The 19,892-nt window shown below is 38.6% G+C and overlaps 2 protein-coding genes across 3 annotated transcripts in view; one reads left to right on the forward strand and one right to left on the reverse strand.

Moving 5' to 3' along the window:
* The window catches only part of LOC144629040 (RNA-splicing ligase RtcB homolog), a 35,323-nt gene that overhangs the window by 12,270 nt on the left and 3,161 nt on the right, over nt 1–19,892 (forward strand). The window contains exon 16 of the mRNA XM_078487203.1: nt 19,247–19,310. Within this exon, the coding sequence (XP_078343329.1) occupies nt 19,247–19,310 (64 nt within the window). The remainder of the gene's footprint in view (nt 1–19,246; nt 19,311–19,892) is intronic.
* LOC144629108 (G-protein coupled receptor 83-like) lies at nt 586–14,779 on the reverse strand. 2 transcript variants are annotated; one of them, XM_078487301.1, is made up of 2 exons: nt 14,294–14,779; nt 586–2,300 (listed from the first exon to the last, which is right to left on the reverse strand). In XM_078487301.1, the coding sequence occupies exon 2, from the start codon at nt 2,287–2,289 to the stop codon at nt 1,297–1,299; it is 993 nt and encodes a 330-aa protein (XP_078343427.1). In that variant the 5' UTR covers nt 2,290–2,300; nt 14,294–14,779; the 3' UTR covers nt 586–1,296. The 2 variants fall into 2 exon arrangements, with proteins under 2 accessions (XP_078343427.1, XP_078343426.1); XM_078487300.1 differs by lacking the exon at nt 14,294–14,779 and adding an exon at nt 6,031–6,051.

A 19,892-nucleotide genomic window follows, 5' to 3' on the forward strand; every position in this document is an offset into this window, starting at 1 on the left:
ACATTTTGCTTGCATGAAACATTGTTTATTTACAAGTTCTTTCATCTAAAACATTTGATGTGAGAGCGCGGAACGCTCTAAATGTAGAGTAAGGAATGACCTTAGCAGACAAAAGCAACGTTATCAGTCATTTAGCATGATCTATCACATGGGGCCTAATTGCATGGAGCCAGGCTATTTACAGTATATTCGGTTGGTCCCAACCATGGCAAGGCTGCGAATTTTTACTTTTTGCTGAAAGGACAGTCATATGTCCGACTAAGTCACCATTTTGGTGGGGCAAACAAAAATGTGGTCGGAGTTTATTTTTAATCCAAAATTGACGCAACATAAAGGTGCATTCAAGAGAAGCAGTGTCAGAATAAATAAAGTACGATCTTGCCCACGGTTCATTTACTTACATGTTAATTCATGTGTAAAATGATATTAAGAGTCATTTATGATTTCAAAAAAAAAAAAAATGGCCGGACGTGATGTCCGACTACAGTCGGGATTTTGCTGAACATGGGCAAATTTTGGTCCAATGACCGACTGTTATTTGCAGTCTAACCTGCGATCAGGCGTAGATCTCGGTTTTTGATTCTGATGGGACAACACGCTGAGAAAAACCTTAACGTGACGAGCAACGGAGCGGGAGTCGTCAAACTCCTTACGAGTTACCGTAAGCAAGCGACGATAAGAAAATCCGAACTAACTATGGAAAATTCAATATAAGATACAATGGACCTATATTATGGAATGAAATTGACGAGAGATTTAAGATTCTAACTCCTTAGTCATTTAAAAGAGAATTATCCTTGCATTTCATTAATTTCTATTAAGTTTTTCTACTAATTGTTTTATTCTGGTATTTCTGCCATTTATTTTTACTATTATCTTTTTTTTTTGTACATATATGTTTAAGAATTATTTGTTCTGTAATTTACCGCCTTAATTAAGTGTGTAAAATGTAAAATGTAAAATGCCTCTTTTCTGACCTTGTATTTACTTTAAATTAATAAATGGTGGTCACCCAAATAGTTTAGCTTTTTAGTTATTTTGGGTGACAAGCAACTGTATGTTTTTTTTTTTTATTGGTTTAGTTAAGTTGTTACTTGTAATCTTACAGTTCAATTTAAATAAACCTTGTTGTTGATAAGTCGACCGCACGAGTTAAGCGAGCGAAGTAAGCTTTAGGCTGCGAAGAGGATGAGCAAGCAACTAAGCCGCGAGAGGTCTTCCAACTCCTTGTTTCTCTTTATCACCGATAACGAGTTTATATCAAGAAATCTGCGGAGGTTTTCCGAGGAGGGCAAGTCACAGTTTATCTCCAAAAGAATCCGAGTTCTCTCGTTCAGCTTCCTTACGCAGTGCTTTTCTTTGGAGCTTCACCTCTTCGCGTTGTTGTTCCCTTCTTTCCTCTGCGGCTGCGCACGTGCACGCTAAGAAGCGACTGAACTTCCTGTTTAGTCCCATATACAACCAAGGATTGATCGCACTGTTGCCCTGGCTAAGCAAGAAGCAAAGGTACATTATAAACGGTGGGAAAGACGTCTTGCCTTCTTTTACTCCGTACGCGTGCTCTAACTGGAACACGTTTACCGGGAGCCAGCATAACGCAAATACAACCACAATGATGACGAGCATTCGAACCAATTCTCTCTTCCTCTGTTGTTCTTCTGGGTTGTTTTGTCCCTCGGCATCGCTAGGTACCTTGTGGGACCACAGCTTGCGAATAATGGCACCGTACAGAACAGAAATGATTATCAATGGGACAAGATAGTTTACGATGAAGAAGTAAATCCAGAAGCTTTTCTCGTCCATCGCCGCCTCAGGGAAATTATAGCTGCACATTTTTATGCCCTCGTTTAGGGTAATGGCAGTAACTGAGACGGCCATTAGCGCCAAAGATAAGACCCAGATGACCGGCGCGATAATCTTGGCTTTCCTGAACCAGGCGATGGTTCGAAAAGGATAGTGCACTACAAAGAAGCGATCCACTGCTATCACGGTGAGGCTGAGGATTGATGCGGTTATCGACGTGAAAGCTGCGTAGTAGAAGCATTTGCACGTGATTTTCCCCGCCTGGCCGGGAATCCACCGAGCTTCCAAGAAGAAGGATATTGTGATTGGCATTTGAAGTAGTGTAGTCAGCAAATCCGCCACCGCCAAATTCACGAACATAAAACTCGTCAGCGTTCGCGTCTCGGGTTTTTTCCACACGATGTAGATTAAAAGCGTGTTCCCCACTAAAGCCACGAGCATTGTTACAACAAACGCGACCGTGAAACCAACTTCGAGTTCACCCATCTTGTCAATTTCTTCTGAGAAAAGAAGAGAGAAATTTGGGTCAATAAATACCAAAAAAATAAACAGGATGAAGAGTCACGCGTTACAATAATACCTCAAAATTGAGTCACGCAAACACCCTGAAAACGTTTAATGGGTACCGTATTTTCTCGATTAAACGCCCCAGGCGTTTATTGTCAAAATTGGCCTGGTGGACCCGGCGTTACCCTGGGTTCCAGAGGGTTTTTTTTTTTTTTTTTGCGGTGACAAAGAGCGGCGAAGCCGCGATCGTCGAGAGAGTGGCGAACCGCAAAAAAAAAAAAAAAAAAAACCCTCTGGAACCCAGGGTAACCCGGCGTTTGTTTGACTCATGCAGTTTATTCGAGCTGGGTGGTTATTAAGAAAGAGGTTTTATACATTGTATTGATATTCATATATCTGGCCATAACGACTACAGCTGTTTATACCTCAAATAAATGCCTGAGGGAGTTCTTTACACACCACCTTAAAATCCCGGCAAAAATTCGAGACCCGGCTTTTAATCGAGAAAATGCGGTGTTTTCAAAATTTTCAAAGTTCCCCCATCACTTGTATATGGGGTTACCCCCGGGTAACTAGTGGTTTGGTTAACATTAGTAAAAAGTTATAAAGAACCTTTCAAGATTTTTTTTTTAGCTTTGGGTATTAGTAGCTATATTGTAGTAGCGAAACAATGCTTAAACATGGACCTGAGAAAATCATGTGAGGAAATGGCCATATTTGAGACACAAACCTTCTCTTTCCCCATCTGGTCTGGAAGCACCCCGTCATCATAAAGCCCCCCCCCCCCCCTTAACTAAATGGTAAATCATGAGAATTTATAACAAGGGAACAAGGCAATTTTACACTTTTGAAATTATTCATCCAGGACAACTACATGTGATTGTTACTATTTTGTGACAAAAAAAGTGTTTTAAAAAGCACTAAAACATTAGTAAGAAAGTTTGTTTAATTTCATTAATGTGTTGCCTTACTGATATAATAACTGATAAAGGTGTGAGGCTTAACAAAGCTTTCACGGTATTTCAAACGATGTATTCAAAAACTGAACATTTACTGCAGCAGATGTTTGCATACCAGCTGCAATCACAAAAACAGGCAAAGGCCTCACGCAACCATCTTTTTGGTTTGATGAGGGCTTACTCAAGCTGGAGAAACAAAAGGCCGTTTGTAATGGAGTAAAACAGAAAATGTCCAGTATTTCCGAATGTCCGAAATGAAAAACACAACCTTGAGTGGCGGACTGAAATTTTGGAAACGCAAAAGTCCCGTTTGTTCATCCATTGTGTTCGGGAATTTTAAGTAATTTTAGGGAAATGGTTCGTGCCCGATCTCTCTTTCCATCGGCGTTCTTTGATCTCGTCATTAGCATTTTTTATGTTTTAATTTTTTTTTTTTTAATTTGGTCCAGCTTACTTATAGATCCAATAAAGTGATAGCGACCAGACTGTGCCATTTATTAACAGTCAGAAACGTTCAATATTGATCAAAAAACGTCAACTTTGCAGTAGCAAATGGAAGAGAAAAACGTTCAATATTGAACAAAAAGACATCCGTTTTGAAGTAGTTTAGCGGATATTTCTCGTTTCACGTGACTAGTAATTATTTCTGAGAATTTTTTAGGTGTATTTGTCCAGTTCACTGTTCTTGGGAGATAACTTCGCACGTTAGAATTGTCGCGCGAAAATAAATTTCAAACTCATCACGCAAATAACTCGGAAGATTGAACTTAAAGGTAATCTCGAAAAAGTGTAAATTTAATCCTCAACATCCCGCGCAGAAGCTCATGGCACTAAATAACCGTGTCCTCTGATATATCGTCTGTTAACATGAAATATTCAGGTAACCGAACATTACCATTTAACTCCGATTACTGGAGTACAAATACAGTTGAATCCCGATAGCTCGAATCCTCGGTAACTCAAACCTCCCGCTAACTCGAATCTTTCTCGATTTCCCTCCAGGTCATTTTCTTTCTAATTTTACCCTCGATAACTCGAACCCCCGACAATTCGAACTTTTTCGATTTCCCTTGAAGGTTTGAGTTTCGGGATTAAACTGTAACGCGCGAAACGAGAACAAAATACGTCACGATATTTTTAACCCACAAGACCGGTTTAACAGGCTCCGTGTGGTCATCTTTTTCCTCCTAACCGCACAAATAGCTGTAGGAAGTCGGGATATGGAGGAAAGAAAAACGTTGAATAATACATATCTTAGAATTTTTTTTTGTGTAGTATTGCTGTAGGTTTTATTCGTCATTTGTATCTTGACTCTCCCTTGCCAAAATACTGCAAGATTCGTAAAAATATGCAGTGATACTACACACTTAGATGCCTAATAAAATCTGTAGAGTCGCACCCCAAACTTGCCATTTTGACGAGACCAGTGCAGTCAAATAGAAAATACTTCCCATTCGACAATAGAAAATTCGAGAATTCGAAGCGGATTTTTTGGTCGAATGGATCGCAGCCGTTATCTCTCTTGAAGTCTTGTACAAGCGACACGACAGGCGAAACATCGTAAGGTTGAGCAAACAAGAGAATTTTTATATGACTTTCGATAGTTTTCCGAAGACTGAAAACATTTTCATTTATAGCGCAATTTAGGGCCTCTTCACATGAGCCCGGTTTACGGGCTGTCTCAGTTACCAGGACGGATTTTGACGTCTGTTCATATGGAAAAATTTTAGCCCGATTGACGGGGATAAAATTCAAGAAACGAAGCCAAAATGGCGACACATAAAGTTGCATCTTTCGCGACTATCGTAGCTTTATTGATCCTTGTAACTTTATTCATAAAGCTAATTCGTATATTTCTGAAGTGAAAATAGATACAAGGCAAAATTAAGCCATTTTGACCGCCCAGTTACGAAAGGGAAGCTATTTTCTCAAAAAAAGTTGCGTCCCGGCGACCGGGCTGGAGTGTTCATATGGGAAAATATTCTTCCCGGTTGCCGAGATCTCGGTTGCAGAAACCGAGATATCGGAAAACAGGCTGGCCCACCTTCTCATATGGACACATCCAAAATTTTACAAAGAAAATAGGAGTGAGCCGAGATCTTGGTAACTGGGCCAGCCCGGTCAATCCGGATCATGTGAAGAGGGCCTTAGAAATGACGCCAAAACAAACCGGTCCATTTTGATGGAAGGATATGATATTCCTTATATATTTTTGTCTTACTTTGGGCACTCCTAGGGTCTATAAGTCTGGAACAGAATCTTAATTCAAGTACAACAGTCAGACACATGAAGATTATCAGTCACTTGCGCTTTTGTTGTTTGTTTACAACTCTTAACTTTAGTCGCATAAAGCAGTCAGCTGAAGCAAATTCATTCAGGGAATTTTTGTTTATCAACGGTGATCGCTTGCTGCATCTTTCAACTAAGACAATTTTATTTGTGATCGTTTTGGCTGTAAATAGCATCTGCATGGCTGGAAGAAACAAATAGTTTCATCCCCAAACTGAACCTACTTGTGCGTCAGGGATACAGAGGGGTTAGGAGGTCCTTTAGTTAGAGCAAGCAGGCTCGTTTCGACGGTTCTCCCCGATGTTTCTCATCTCCGATGAAATACGACTTTATATTCACCGCCCAAACGTGCAGTACATGTTTATATAAAAACTGAATGCGGGTCATACTGGCAAAGCGTGTGGCCTTGCAAGAAATAATCATCGCCTGTAGTAGAAATACGCAAGTCGAATGGTAGTAAAAAAATTCTTACCTTAAAGACGTTTGAAAGAAGAAATTCTGTCCCACTCTGGGTTTTCCACTGAAGAGAAGCAGACTGCGTTTATGGGAGTTGTTACTCAGTTATTAAATGCCACATTTGAATTTTTACATATGTCTTCTCTGAGTGAAGGCTACACAATAACCTGCCCTAAATGTTATGCTTATTAGCTAGCTTCTGCTAAAAGCCAATTGTTTTGAACATGACCTGTCATGCATACAATTCAAATTTCTGTTAACTAGTCAAATGATAACTAATATTCGCTTGCTGTTCTTATACAGAATGTAACTATCCATTATTCTGCCCAAAAATTGTCAGTAGTTTAATAAAAGTTTTCAAATTTTAAACAAACCTATATTAATTTTAGTCTTCATTTACATGTACATACCAATTTTCTTTATCGCGTGCCTATTAACAGACATTTACATCTGCTGTTGTTCTTCTTCTTTGCATTTGTTTAGCCACTTGGCAGAACTTTGTAATTAAGGCAACAGAATATTTAAGGCAATAGCTCGCAGCTGTCCATAAACATCAGATCAAATTATTGATTGAAACATCTTGTATGTGACACTCTTTTCTTCGTGCGTACGTAAAATCATCCTTCAATTTTCAATAAATAAATTACTATATTTAGAGAGGAAGTCACATAAGCTCTAGCTGATTTTTTATGCGGGTCGTCTATCCCGGTCGAATTGTAATTTGAAAATGTTGATTTTTAGCATAAGTATATTAGTACAAGTGTGGGGTTATTTTTATATTTTAGTATAAATATGTTGAGTATACTTTTACCAAAATTACTGTTCCCTACGTCATTCAGGTACCTTCCTTAACTACGCAATTCTAAATTCCCTCTGAATAGAGCTGTAAAATGAGAAAGAATAGCTACTTTTGGTTTGAAACTGGTACAATTTTCGTCTGCGAAAACACACGTCAGGTAATTATTTTTGGAAGGCTTTAAAAAAGCTGTCGACATATGTTGAAATTTGTTCAAAATTTTCTATCCTGCTTCCACTATTATTTTGAAGTTTCCTTCATTCAAGAATATTTCAGTTGTGTATACACCTGATTGAAGAAACGTTGACCCGTGAAAAGCCTAAACGATAAACGATGCGACCCAAATGTTTACTGGGAAATCGGAAAAAGTAATCGTCTTCTGTGACAGAATGAACATAACCATACGACAGGTTGCATAAATCATGCTTTTATAGAAAAATTGAAAATATTACCTTGATTATAAATAAATGGAATACTACTAAGCTTACCAATGCTTTCTACCCATAATCCCATTCGGTCTTATCGTTCATAGTTTAAGCTTTTTACGGATCAACGTTTCTTCAATCAGGTATATGTAAATCAAAGTCTCTTCGAGATATCGACGTTTTTGCATGAAGTATGAGTCGAAGGTTTATCCTGTGCATTGTTCTTCGAACTTATCATTACAGTTTCTTTGTAGTTTAGTTTAACAATTTCCTATCTTCGCGGAGGAAATGCAGCCATATAATTTTGTCAAAAATGGCTCGTCCGCGCCGGGTATTTATACACATATTCCCTAACATTACACAAATAAACAGTGCAAATTTCACCGAGATCTGACAATTCTATACTTTAAAATTGCAAGGACCTTTCGAGGCAGTCGATTACGGCAGCGAAATTAGCAAATGAAACAGCAAAATATGCGTTCCACGCTTTGTTTTTGCGACGCCATATTTGAATTGTTATAGGTAGACCGCTGTTCAATGTGTTCAAGGCCGTATCGTTACCATTGCTCCACGAAAAAGCACGAAAAAAAATACGGATATTTCCGACTACTGTCGGAGAAAACATTGCGCATATAATTGCGGCGTAAACAAATCGTTACACTCAAGCTGCGTTTTGTCTAGGCTCTGCGAGGGTCGGATATCAAGACACAGGATTAAACAAAAACCATATGTACAGTTAATGTTTTAGTGAATGCTTTTGAATTATATTTGAAGATGAAATACGAAAGAATTTTGCTGTCTTTGACTGAAATTCCACTCGAACTGCGTAGATACGATTGAGTCACGCAAACCCCCCAGAAAACGTTTAATGGGTACCGTATTTTCTCGATTAAACGTTCCGGGCGTTTATTTCAAAACTGGCCTGGTGGACCCGGCGTTTATTTGACTCATGCAGTTTATTCGAGCTGGGTGGTTATTAAGAAAGAGGTTTTATGCATTATATTGATATTCATATATCTTGCCATTACGACTACAGCTGTTTATACCTCAAAAAAAAAAAATGCCTGAGGGGGTTCTTTACACACCACCTTAAAATCCCGGTGAAAATTCGAGACCCGGCTTTTAATCGAGAAAATGCGGTGTTTTCAAAATTTTCAAAGTTTCCCCCATCACTTGTATATGGGGTTACCCCCGGGTAACTAGTGGTTTGGGTAACATTAGTAAAAAGTTATAAAGAACCTTTCAATTTTTTTTTCAGCTTTGGGTATTAGTAGCTATATTGTAGTAGCGAAACAATGCTTAAACATGGACTTGAGAAAATCATGTGAGGAAATGGCAATAACACAAACCTTCTCTTTCCCCATCTGGAAGCACCCCGTCTTAATAAAGCCCCCCCCCCCCCCCCTCTCCCTTAACTAAATGGTAAATCATGAGAATTTGTAACAAGGGAACAAGGCAATTTTACACTTTTTAAATTATTCACCCAGGATAACTACATGTGATTGTTACTATATTGTGACAAAAAAAAAGTGTTTTAAAAAGCACTAAAACATTAGTAAGAAAGTTGTTTAATTTCATTAATGTGTTGCCTTACTGATATAATAACTGATAAAGGTGTGAGGCTTAACAAAGCTTTCAAAAACTGAACATTTACTGCAGCAGATGTTTGCACACCAGCTGCAATCACAAAAACAGGCAAAGGCCTCACGCAACCATCTTTTTGGTTTAATGAGGGCTTACTCAAGCTGGAGAAACAAAAGGCCGTTTCTAATGGAGTAAAACAGAAAATGTCCAGTATTTCCGAATGTCCGAAATGAAAAACACAACCTTGAGTGGCGGACTGAAATTTTGGAAACGCAAAAGTCCCGTTTGTTCATCCATTGTGTTCGGGAATTTTAAGTAATTTTAGGGAAATGGTTCGTGCCCGATCTCTCTTTTCATCGGCGTTCTTTGATCTCGTCATTAGCATTCTTTTATGTTTTAATTTTTTTTTTTTTTAATTTAGTCTAGCTAACTATAGATCCAATAAAGTGATAGCGACCAGACTGTGTCATTTACTAACAGCGAGAACGTTCAATATTGATCAAAAAACGTCAACTTTGCAGTAGCAAATGTAAGAGAAAAACGTTCAATTTTGAACAAAAACTGAGACATCCGTTTTGAAGCATCCTCGGAGACCCAGGGGCAGTTAGTGGGGCAAGAGAAACGCGAAAAAGCGGGTAAAAAATAGCGCGAAACTGCCAGTTACATAAATCAGCATATAAAAGTTGTATTGACTGAAAGTGCCCCTGGGGAAAGATTCTTACCAGACCAGTTCAAAAAGCTCTCTGAATACTGCCTCGTGATTGGGCAGAAAAATCTTTTGTTTTCCCTTTGTATTATTCTGCCCAATCGACGACCAGCTTGACTTCGGTCCTTTTGTACACAAAAGCCAGTGCTAGAATCGCTGCTGCACGCTTTGCACGCGTAGCTAGTCGCGATCGGCCGTTTGACACATCTGCCTGGTTTGTTCGTGAAAAATATACTCTTGTTTGGAAACGTTTCGCCTCAAACTGTCATCAATCTTTCCGTAAAAGATCTGAAAAACATCCATTTTTATAGCAGTGCAACAAGCTGCATATCGCACACAAACTTAAATAGCTCGCAAGCAGCATTCAAGTGTTACGATTCCTGCGATCGACCACAATCTGAAGAATCCGCCGTTTCTCCGCGGGCATGGCCGTCAAACTTTCGACGTTTTCGACCAGGGGAGGCACTAGCCGAAACTTTTCCTTCCCGAGCAAATTCTCCGCTAACAAGCAAGACAGATATAGCGAGCAAACTGGCTTTGTGTACATACTTCGTTTGCATGAGAACACAACAAAAGGACCGCAGTCAAGCTGTTCGCCGATTGGGCAGAATAATACAAAGGGAAAACAAAAGATTTTTCTGCCCAATCACGAGGCAGTATTCAGAGAGCTTTTTGAACTGGTCTGGTAAGAATCTTTCCCCAGGGGCACTTTCAGTCAATACAACTTTTATATGCTGATTTATGTAACTGGCAGTTTCGCGCTATTTTTTACCCGCTTTTTCGCGTTTCTCTTGCCTCACAAACTGCCCCTGGGTCTCCGAGGATGGTTTTGAAGTAGTTTAGTGGATATTTCTCGTTTCACGTGACTAGTAATTATTTCTGAGAATTTTTTTACGAGTTTTCATCCAGTTCTTGGAAAAGAACTTCGCACGTTAGAATTGTCGCGCGAAAATAAATTTCAAACTCATCACGCAAATAACTCGGAAGATTGAACTTAAAGGTAATTTAATCCTCAACATCCCGCGCAGAAGCTCATGGCACTAAATAACCGAGTCCTCTGATATATCGTCTGTTAACATGAAATCTTCAAGTAACCAAACATTATTATTTAACTCCGATTACTGGAGTGCAAATACAGTTGAATCCCGATGACTCGAATCCTCGGTAACTCGAACATCCCGCTTACTCGAACCTTTCTCGATTTCCCTCCAGGTCATTTTCTTTCTAATTTTACCCTCGATAACTCGAACCCCCAACATTCGAACCTTTTTCGATTTCCTTTGAAGGTTTGAGTTTCGGGATTCAACTGTAACGCGCGAAACGAGAACAAAATACGTCACGATATTTTTAACCCACAAGACCGGTTTAACAGGCTCCGTGTGGTCATCTTTTTCCTCCTGACTGCGCAAAAAGCTGTAGGAAGTCGGGATATGGGGGGAAGAAAAACGTTGAATAATACATCTCTTAGGGCCTCTTTACATGAAAGCCGAGTTGAGTTTCATCCCAGGATGAAAAAAAATTCATTTTACATGAGCGTGTTCATCCCAGGATGCTGGGACGTAAGTCGTCCCGCCCGAGTTGAATTCATCTCGCCCGTGCTTACATTACTTTATATTTCATCCCGGAAAGTCTGTTTACATGACGTTTCTCGTCACGTTTCATCCCGGGATGACACTTCAACTCGGTGTTTCATCCCGGGATGAAATCGTCCCGGGATGAGTTCATCCCGGGACGAAATCATGTATCATCATGTAAACAGCAACAAGAAAATGACCAGACACCGAGATGAATTCATCCCGGGACGAAAGTCATCCCGGGACGAAAACTCTCATGTAAAGAGGCCCTTAGAATTTTTTTTGTGTAGTATTGCTCTAGGTTTTATTCGTCATTTGTATTTTGACTCGCCCTTGCCAAAATACTGCAAGATTCGTAAAAATGATGCAGTGATACTACACACTTAGATGCGTAATAAAATCTGTAGAGTCGCACCCCAAACTTGCCATTTTGACGAGACCAGTGCAGTCAAACAGAAAAATTCCCATTCGACAATAGAAAATTCGAGAATTCGAAGCGGATTTTTTGGTCGAATGGATCGCATCCGTTATCTCTCTTGAAGTCTTGTACAAGCGACACGACAGCCGAAACATCGTAAGGTTGAGCAAACAAACCTCTTGGAGAATTTTTATATGACTTTCGATAGTTTTCCGAAGACTGAAAACATTTTCATGTATAGCACAATTTAGAAATGACGCCAAAACAAACCGGTCCATTTTGATGGAAGGATATGATATTCCTTATATATTTTTGTCTTACTTTGGGCACTCCTAGGGTCTATAAGTCTGGCACAGAATCTTAATTCAAGTACAACAGTCAGACACATGAAGATTATCAGTCACTTGCGCTTTTGTTGTTTGTTTACAACTCTTAACTTTAGTCGCATAAAGCAGTCTGAAGCAAATTCATTCAGGGAATTTTTGTTTATCTACGGTGATCGCTTGCTGCTTCTTTCAACTAAGACAATTTTATTTGTGATCGTTTTGGCTGTAAATAGCATCTGCATGGCTGGAAGAAACAAATAGTTTCATCCCCAAACTGAACCTACTTCTGTATCAGAGTTACAGAGGGGTTAGGAGGTCCTTTAGTTAGTGCCGGTGATCAGACAAACGCATAATATGTAACAGTTGGAATATATAGAACGAGAAAAATTACGCCAACTTTACAATATGTAATAATAAATTATCATCCTTATATAGAACGGGAAGCTCGCCGCTGATCAACGGCGAGCTATCTCTGTCGGTATAAAAAGGCACCAATAACTCGCCGATGATCAACGGCGAGCTAACTCTATCTGTATAAATAAGGAAACGAAAAACTCGCCGGTGAACAACGGCGAGCTAAGTCTGTCTGTATAAAGAAGGAAAAGAAAAACTCGCCGATGAACAACGGCGAGCTAAGTATATCTGTATAAAGAAGAACATCAAAAACTCGCCGGTGAACAACGGCGAGCTAAGTCTGTCTGTATAAAAAAGGAAAAGAAAAACTCGCCGATGAACAACGGCGAGCTAAGTCTGTCTGTATAAAGAAGAACATCAAAAACTCGCCGGTGAACAACGGCGAGCTAAGTCTGTCTGTATAAAGAAGGAAAAAAAAAACTCGCCGATGAACAACGGCGAGCTAAGTCTGTCTGTATAAAGAAGAACATGAAAAACTCGCCGTTGATCAACGGCGAGCTAAGTTTGTCTCTATAAAGAAGGAATTGCAAAACTCGCCGTTGATCAACGGCGAGCTAAGTTTGTCTCTATAAAGAAGGAATTGCAAAACTCGCCGATAAACAACGGCGAGCTAAGCCCCACATCGGTCCTTGTGGTCCCTTCCGCACCAGCCCTTTTGGGTTAAATATAAATTTATTTAATTTATTAACCAAGGAGGAAAAAAACCTAAATGCCGAGCTTATGTGATGGGCGAAAAAAAAAAAATAAAATGTGGCTAAACAATGTACAAAATTTTAACATGCCAACTGTGCCGACTTCCTGCCTCAAAGCAGTTCATATCTAGTCAAATGGCCTTAAAATAACAAAATCTTGTTTTTCTTTCGTCGAAACGTCAATCAATTAAAGAAAAGCCAGACGAGGCAGCAATAGCCTCGCGTACACAGCACTGAGGAACAAATTTATTTCTTAGCTTTCGCTAGCCAAGCTTTCGCTTTTTTAGCATGACAACTCGAATCGTAGGATAACTAATTTTTTTTTTGTGCCGAGGCCAAGCTCCGATGTTGGTCTGCAGCAAGAGCTAAAAATTTATCTTCGTCTTGAGATTAATGAAACGAGGGAATAGGTTGCTCTCTGTTCAATAAATAATGGCAGCAGCCTGATTGCTTACAAAATTATTCACACGTTTTTCGCATCATAAAAGTCGATTAACGACGGACAAGTTTCATGCCAACCACCCTGATCACAGTAGCGTAAATGGCCAGACATCCTGGCATGCAACTTTATCACTGTTTATGTCGGGATATGGGACAATAATATTATGTAATCAAACTTGCTTATCAGATCAACGCGATAAGAAAATATTGATGCAGAAATGCAAAATCAGCCATTGATATAGGTGCACTTGTGTTAGAGAGGTTTTTTATTTCACTTTTTATTTGAACGGACAGTTTATTCTGATTTGCTTTTTTTTATCTTTTTTTTCGCGCGGAGCGCGGCACGCGAACGCGCCTGGTGCCTTTCTTTATACAAACAGAATTACCTCGCCGTTGCTCCCCGGCGAATTTTTCGTTTCCTTCTTTATACAGACAGACTTAGCTCGCCGTTGATCCCCGGCGAATTTCTCGTTGCCTTCTTTATACAGACAGACTTACCTCGCCGTTGATCAACGGCGAGTTTTTGATGTTCTTCTTTATACAGACAGACTTAGCTCGCCGTTGAACAACTTCTGTATATAAGTGAAATATAATTTATTTAATAAGTTAAATTTTACATATTGTGAAATTCGCATTCAAAAAGGACTGTATATAGAATAAAACATTCACATAATATGTGAATGTATGTACACCCGTTAGTGCAAGCAGGCTCGTTTCGACGGTTCTCCCCGATGTTTCTCATCTCCGATGAAATACGACTTTATATTCACCGCCCAAACGTGCAGTACATGTTTATATAAAAACTGAATGCGGGTCATACTGGCAAAGCGTATGGCCTTGCAAAAAATAATCATCGCCTGTAGTAGAAATACGCAAGTCGAATGGTAGTAAAAAAATTCTTACCTTAAAGACGTTCGGAAGAAGAAATTCTGTCTCACTCTGGTTTTTCCTCTGAAGAGAAACAGACTGTGTTTATGGGAGTTGTTCCCCAGTTATTAAATGCCACATTTGAATTTTAACATATGTCTTCTGTGAGTGAAGGCTACACAATTAACTGCCCTAAATGTTATGCTTATTAGCTAGCTTCTGCCAAAAGCCAATTTATTTGAACGTGACCTGTCATGCATACAATTCAAATTTCTGTTAGCCAGTCATAACATGATTAATATTCGCTTGCTGCTCTTATACAGAATGTAACTATCCATAATTCTACCAAAAAATTGTCTGTAGTTCAATAAAAGCTTTCAACTTTGAAACAAACGATTCGATTTTAGTCTTCATTTACGTACCAATTTTCTTTTCGAAGTTTCCGTTAACAGACATTTACAACTGCAGTGTAGTTATTCTTCTTTGCATTTGTTTAGCTACTTGGCAGAACTTTGTAATTAAGGCAACAGAATATTTAAGGCAATAGCTCGCAGCTGTCCATAAACATCAGATCAAATTATCGATTGAAACATCTTGTATGTGACACTCTTTTCTTCGTGCGTGCGTAAAATCATCCTTCATTTTTCAATAAATAAATTACTATATTTAGAGAGGAAGTCACATAAGCTCTAGCTGATTTTTATGCGGGTCGTCTATCCCGGTCGAATTGTAATTTGAAAATGTTGATTTTTAGCATAAGTATATTAGTACAAGTGTGAGGTATATTTATATTTTAGTATAAATATTTTGAGTATACTTTTACCAAAATTACTGTTCCCTACGTCATTCAGTTACCTTCCCTAACAACGCAATTCTAAATTCCCTCTGAATAGAGCTGTAAAATGAGAAAGTATAGCTACTTTTGGTTTGAAACTGGTACAATTTTCGTCTGCGAAAACACACGTCAGGTAATTATTTTTGGAAGGCTTTAAAAAAGCTGTCGACATATGTTGAAATTTGTTCAAAACTTCTATCCTGCTTCCACTATTATTTTGAAGTTTCCTTTATTCAAGAATATTTCAGTTGTGTATATGTTAAAAAGGGCTTGTAACAGCGGCAATAGGTTTTTTTTGGAGTTGACTGCACAAAAGAAAAAAAACACTGTATTGTCCCGGAAGATCTCGACAAACAGTCTCTCGTCCTTAAGAAGTGCAAGAAGTTCGATTGTTTAGTGCATGGAATGTTGCTGATAGAGAACTGACACCATCTGTCCAATAGGACTCAATTTCGAGCTAAACCATTTGCGTGACATTACATAATTAATTATTTATTATGTTAGTCTTCGACGAACTATTTCTGACAATTTATTCTCCTCATTTGAAAGTTGAAAATAATGTCATGGTGACTCTGAATAACGTAGCTCGATTTTATCGTTGACTTTTTTGTGCTTATGTATTACTTAACCTTTGGTTATAAGGACTGAATTGGGCATTAGAATCCGTGTACCTTAGTGCCAACCGATTTTCAAATACGTAGGAAAATAAAATTCAAATGTATTTTCGTTTTTTTGTTTTTCTTCCGCGCTGTAAAATGGAATTTAAGTCCTATTTTCAAAATCCGTTTTTTTTTTCACCCATGAAAAATGACATCCGACTTTCATTTTCGTTTTTTTAAAAATGTTTCTTTATACATAGAGGAATACGAAATTCGAATTTACTTTATGATTTTTGTTTTTCGTTTCTCTATATCTAAAAAAACGGATTTGAATTTTCCGTTTCTTTTCTAGTTTTCGGATGAAATTTGGAAAACAAACTGGATTTATTTAATATTCGTTTTCCGTTTTTCCTTTTCGGCCGAAAGCATTGAAACTGACAATCTTTGTTTTGGCGGGAATATTTAAGAAACAAAATGTCGGCGTTAGAAGCTGTTCTTGATGAAGACTTTGTCCGCCGGTTTCTTATCGAACAGAAACATACTTTCGAAGAGCTTGTCACTAATCACCAAGGAATCAGAAAAAAGAATGCCCGGTCGCGGATGGAGTGCTCGACATCGCAGTTCGAGCCGCCGTACAAAGGTAAGATTGTGTTCCAAATTTAGAATAACAGTCATGAATACTTGTATGGGTATAACAAAGCGAAAACAAAGCGACGAAGCTGTTCACGGCGCACAGAAAATGTTTGCAACTCAAAAAGGTAAACTGTCATAAGAGGAAGTAAATTGTAGTTATACCCACATTAGTATTGATGAAAGTTTGGAACAGCACCGCCAAAACAAAGATTGTCAGTTTCAATGCGTTTGGCCGAAAAGGAAAAACGAAAAACAAATTTGAAAAGATTTTTTTCCAAATTACATAAGAAAACAAAAACGAAAATTCAAATCCGTTTTTTTAAGAGCTAAAGAAAAACGAAAAACGAAAAGCATGAAGTGAATTCGAATTCCGTTTTCCTCCAGGCAAAGAAAATTGAAAAGCGAAAAGGAAAGTCGGATGTCTTTTTTCATGGAGGAAAAAAAAACGGATTTTGAAAATAGGACTTTAATTCCATTTTTACAGCGCGGAAGAAAAACGAAAAACGAAAATACATTTGAATTTTATTTTCCTACGTAATTGAAAATCGGTTGGCACTAAGGTACACGGATTGTATCAAAATTAATGCCGCGACGAATTCTGTAGTTGCTGTTGACTTTACGTGTAACGTTAAGGCTGAGATAAAGATACGCAATAACCGTTTTACACTGAATGAAAAATACTCATTAACATTTCACATAACAACGGAAATCGATCGTCTGTCAAATTACAAGCCTTTTTCTAGGCAAATAAGCGATCGACACGTTAACGAATCGACAAGAAGCGATAAAAACTAATATACAGAAATTACTACGTACCCGTTTCTGGAGCAAACGACGTCCGTAAAAACAGCGGAAAAGGCTAGAGTAGAAGTGCTATCGAGAAACTAGATCACCGCCGACGCTTAACCATGAGCTGAGGCACGCTTCGTTTCGGTTCATTGCGCATGAAAACTATAAAGTCACAGATTAGCAACAGTGTAACGCAATGGTAACGCAGTTAAACACTTGTAGCATAATATCTCGTGACTAAATTGCCATAATTATTCATAAGGTAGTTTTAAATAACACACGCGTGAATAAAATATGTATGTCCTCTTTGATGCAGTTATAACCCGCGTATAAGAACCTAAAACCTGTTAAGCCAGCAGGAGGGCATTTTGCGGGCGCATGCGTGCAACCGCTGTACAAAGACCGCGTGATCTTGGGAATAAAAATGGCGCGGAAGATTCAAACTTTGATTTTTGTACTGTTTATCGTCACATATTTTAATATAGACGTAAATTTCGCTTAGAAAAAGTGTTTTGTGTGTGGCAAGGCTCTTATAAAGCAGATTTTCTGGCCTGCTTCGGGATCGTTGTTGCAAATAATGGGAAAATATGTGGGACAGGTAGGAAAGCCTTCACCGACAAAAATCAAACAGGCCGTAAAAAGAGGAAAACATTTATTCGTGTGCTGGAGTGTGATATATTAGGATCAAAACTTCACATCAAATCAATTGCTGTAATACAGGCAGAGTGCGAGCAATATTATAGCTTGTCGGGAGATTTTTTTCCTAAAGGGACGGCCACCAAAGAAAAGGGTTTTCCCTGAGGGGAAAGACATGTTTGGGTGTTCTGCACATGATAATACAGCTCACTGATGACTCCAAAGCAAAGCCAACTTGCCCTCGACTGGCAAACAGGGTTTCCTGGAACAAGAACTGCAGTTCTTTAAATCACATTTAGGCGACACAGAAGTAAAACAGTCGTTGTAACAGAACGAACATCAATCTTAAAGAAACAAACGTTGAATGAAAATTTGAAAATAACATTGTTTATAGTTAAAAATTATTTCTTAAGACATTTTATGCAGCAGTTATTAGAACGTTTCTGAAAAATATATATATCGCTTGTTCGTTTCATGCTATTTTTTGACTGGTGATCAAGGCTAGATTTTGATAAAGGAGCCAAAAATGTACTAATTAACATAGTAAAATGTAAACAAATAGTCTACCAGCAAAGAATTACCATAACACTTTAAAATTTAGACCGATCTCAGTAACTCTTTTCTTGTTCGACGGAATAATTGTGGTACATCGAAATGTGAAGTTATTTTGACCAATGCTGAAGTTTAAGGAAATAATCACAAACGATAGTTTCTCTGTTAGAATAAACCAGCGAGAACGTACGTTAAAGAAAGCTAAAAATTACCACAATAGACTATTTTTTAACGCTACCTTCGCAGCATTAGACGATAGTTCAAGTACTTCAGGCTCCATATATCATCGGTAGACGCTGGAGATCAAGGTTAGATTTTGAGATTTTTGCATCGTGAGAACGATGAAATTGCAGTTTTATGAAAAATCTGAACAAAATCATGACCACTCGCTCAAACCCGGGATACTTGATTATAACATCGTATAGTTAAAACTGCTGTTTTATATTTTAATACTAAGTAGCCGTAGCGCTTTGTCCGTTTAGATCTCCTAGCTATTAAAAACATGGGCAAGGTATTTAGGTTCTCGACATTGGGTCGCCATTTTGTCCACGCGCAATGTTTAATACACATAGCCAAAGTCGATCAGATAAACGGCACGCCGACACCAAAGTATGCTTGTTGTTGTCAGAAGATAAAGCAAGGACTCTTAGTATCGTATGCAGCAAATAAAACTTAAAACACCTTTCATTTTGAGCTGAAAATTAGGCCATAAATTGTGACTGAAAAATATGTAAACAATCGATAGCAGAACTTCTCTGTCGTGCGCACTAGCCCATATCGACGCATGCGCACGCAAAATGCCCTCCTGCTTGTTAAGCCTGGTTTTCGCTAGCGACGCAAGCACAAGCGCAAGCACAAGCGCGATCACGCAAAAAAGGACAATTTTTGACCCTTGTGCTTGTGCTTGCCCATGATTCATGTACTTACCTTTCTTGCCATTTTCAGTTATGTTCTGACAGGAACGGAGAAAGGAATGAGACAGACGTTTGGCACAACTTGTCACGGGGCGGTAAGTGATCTACTCAGCTTTGTATTGGATAAGGAACCATAGATTGAAGAACGTTTTTAATGCCGTGCGTCCATCACCAATACTGTTTCTGTGTACAATCACAGCTCAAAAAAATACAAATTGCATAAGCAGCAAAGCATTTCTTCATTGCGTCATGCTGTTGTGACAAATTTTACAGAACACACCAGCCCCTTATTCTATAACTTGATTGAATACTAACAATCGGAACTCTTTAGATTACTTTCACGAAAATTCACCATTTAGGCCTGGGGGAAATGCGAGGTGCGCTTCCTGAAAACCCCTTTCACTATTCCAGACAAAAGATACGATTTTCTCTTCCCTATTTTAGACCTGTTCCCAATATCGATACATATTTCTGATCAGACCCTACACAGGAATTGCTTTGGTTTGCGTAAACATTAAAGATGGGATACAATTTACACTTCTTCAGGGATGAATAATAGCAACCATTAAAAAAAAGGTTTCTACCAAAACAATATACCTATTTGCTGACCCTATTTCAGACCAAAACGGCTCGAAAACTATATCCTTTGGCGCCGCACATACCTATATAGCTTATGT

The sequence above is a fragment of the Oculina patagonica genome, chromosome 10 (assembly GCF_052425735.1).
Source record: "Oculina patagonica isolate OP01 chromosome 10, crgOcupat, whole genome shotgun sequence".
Taxonomy (NCBI): domain Eukaryota; kingdom Metazoa; phylum Cnidaria; class Anthozoa; order Scleractinia; family Oculinidae; genus Oculina; species Oculina patagonica.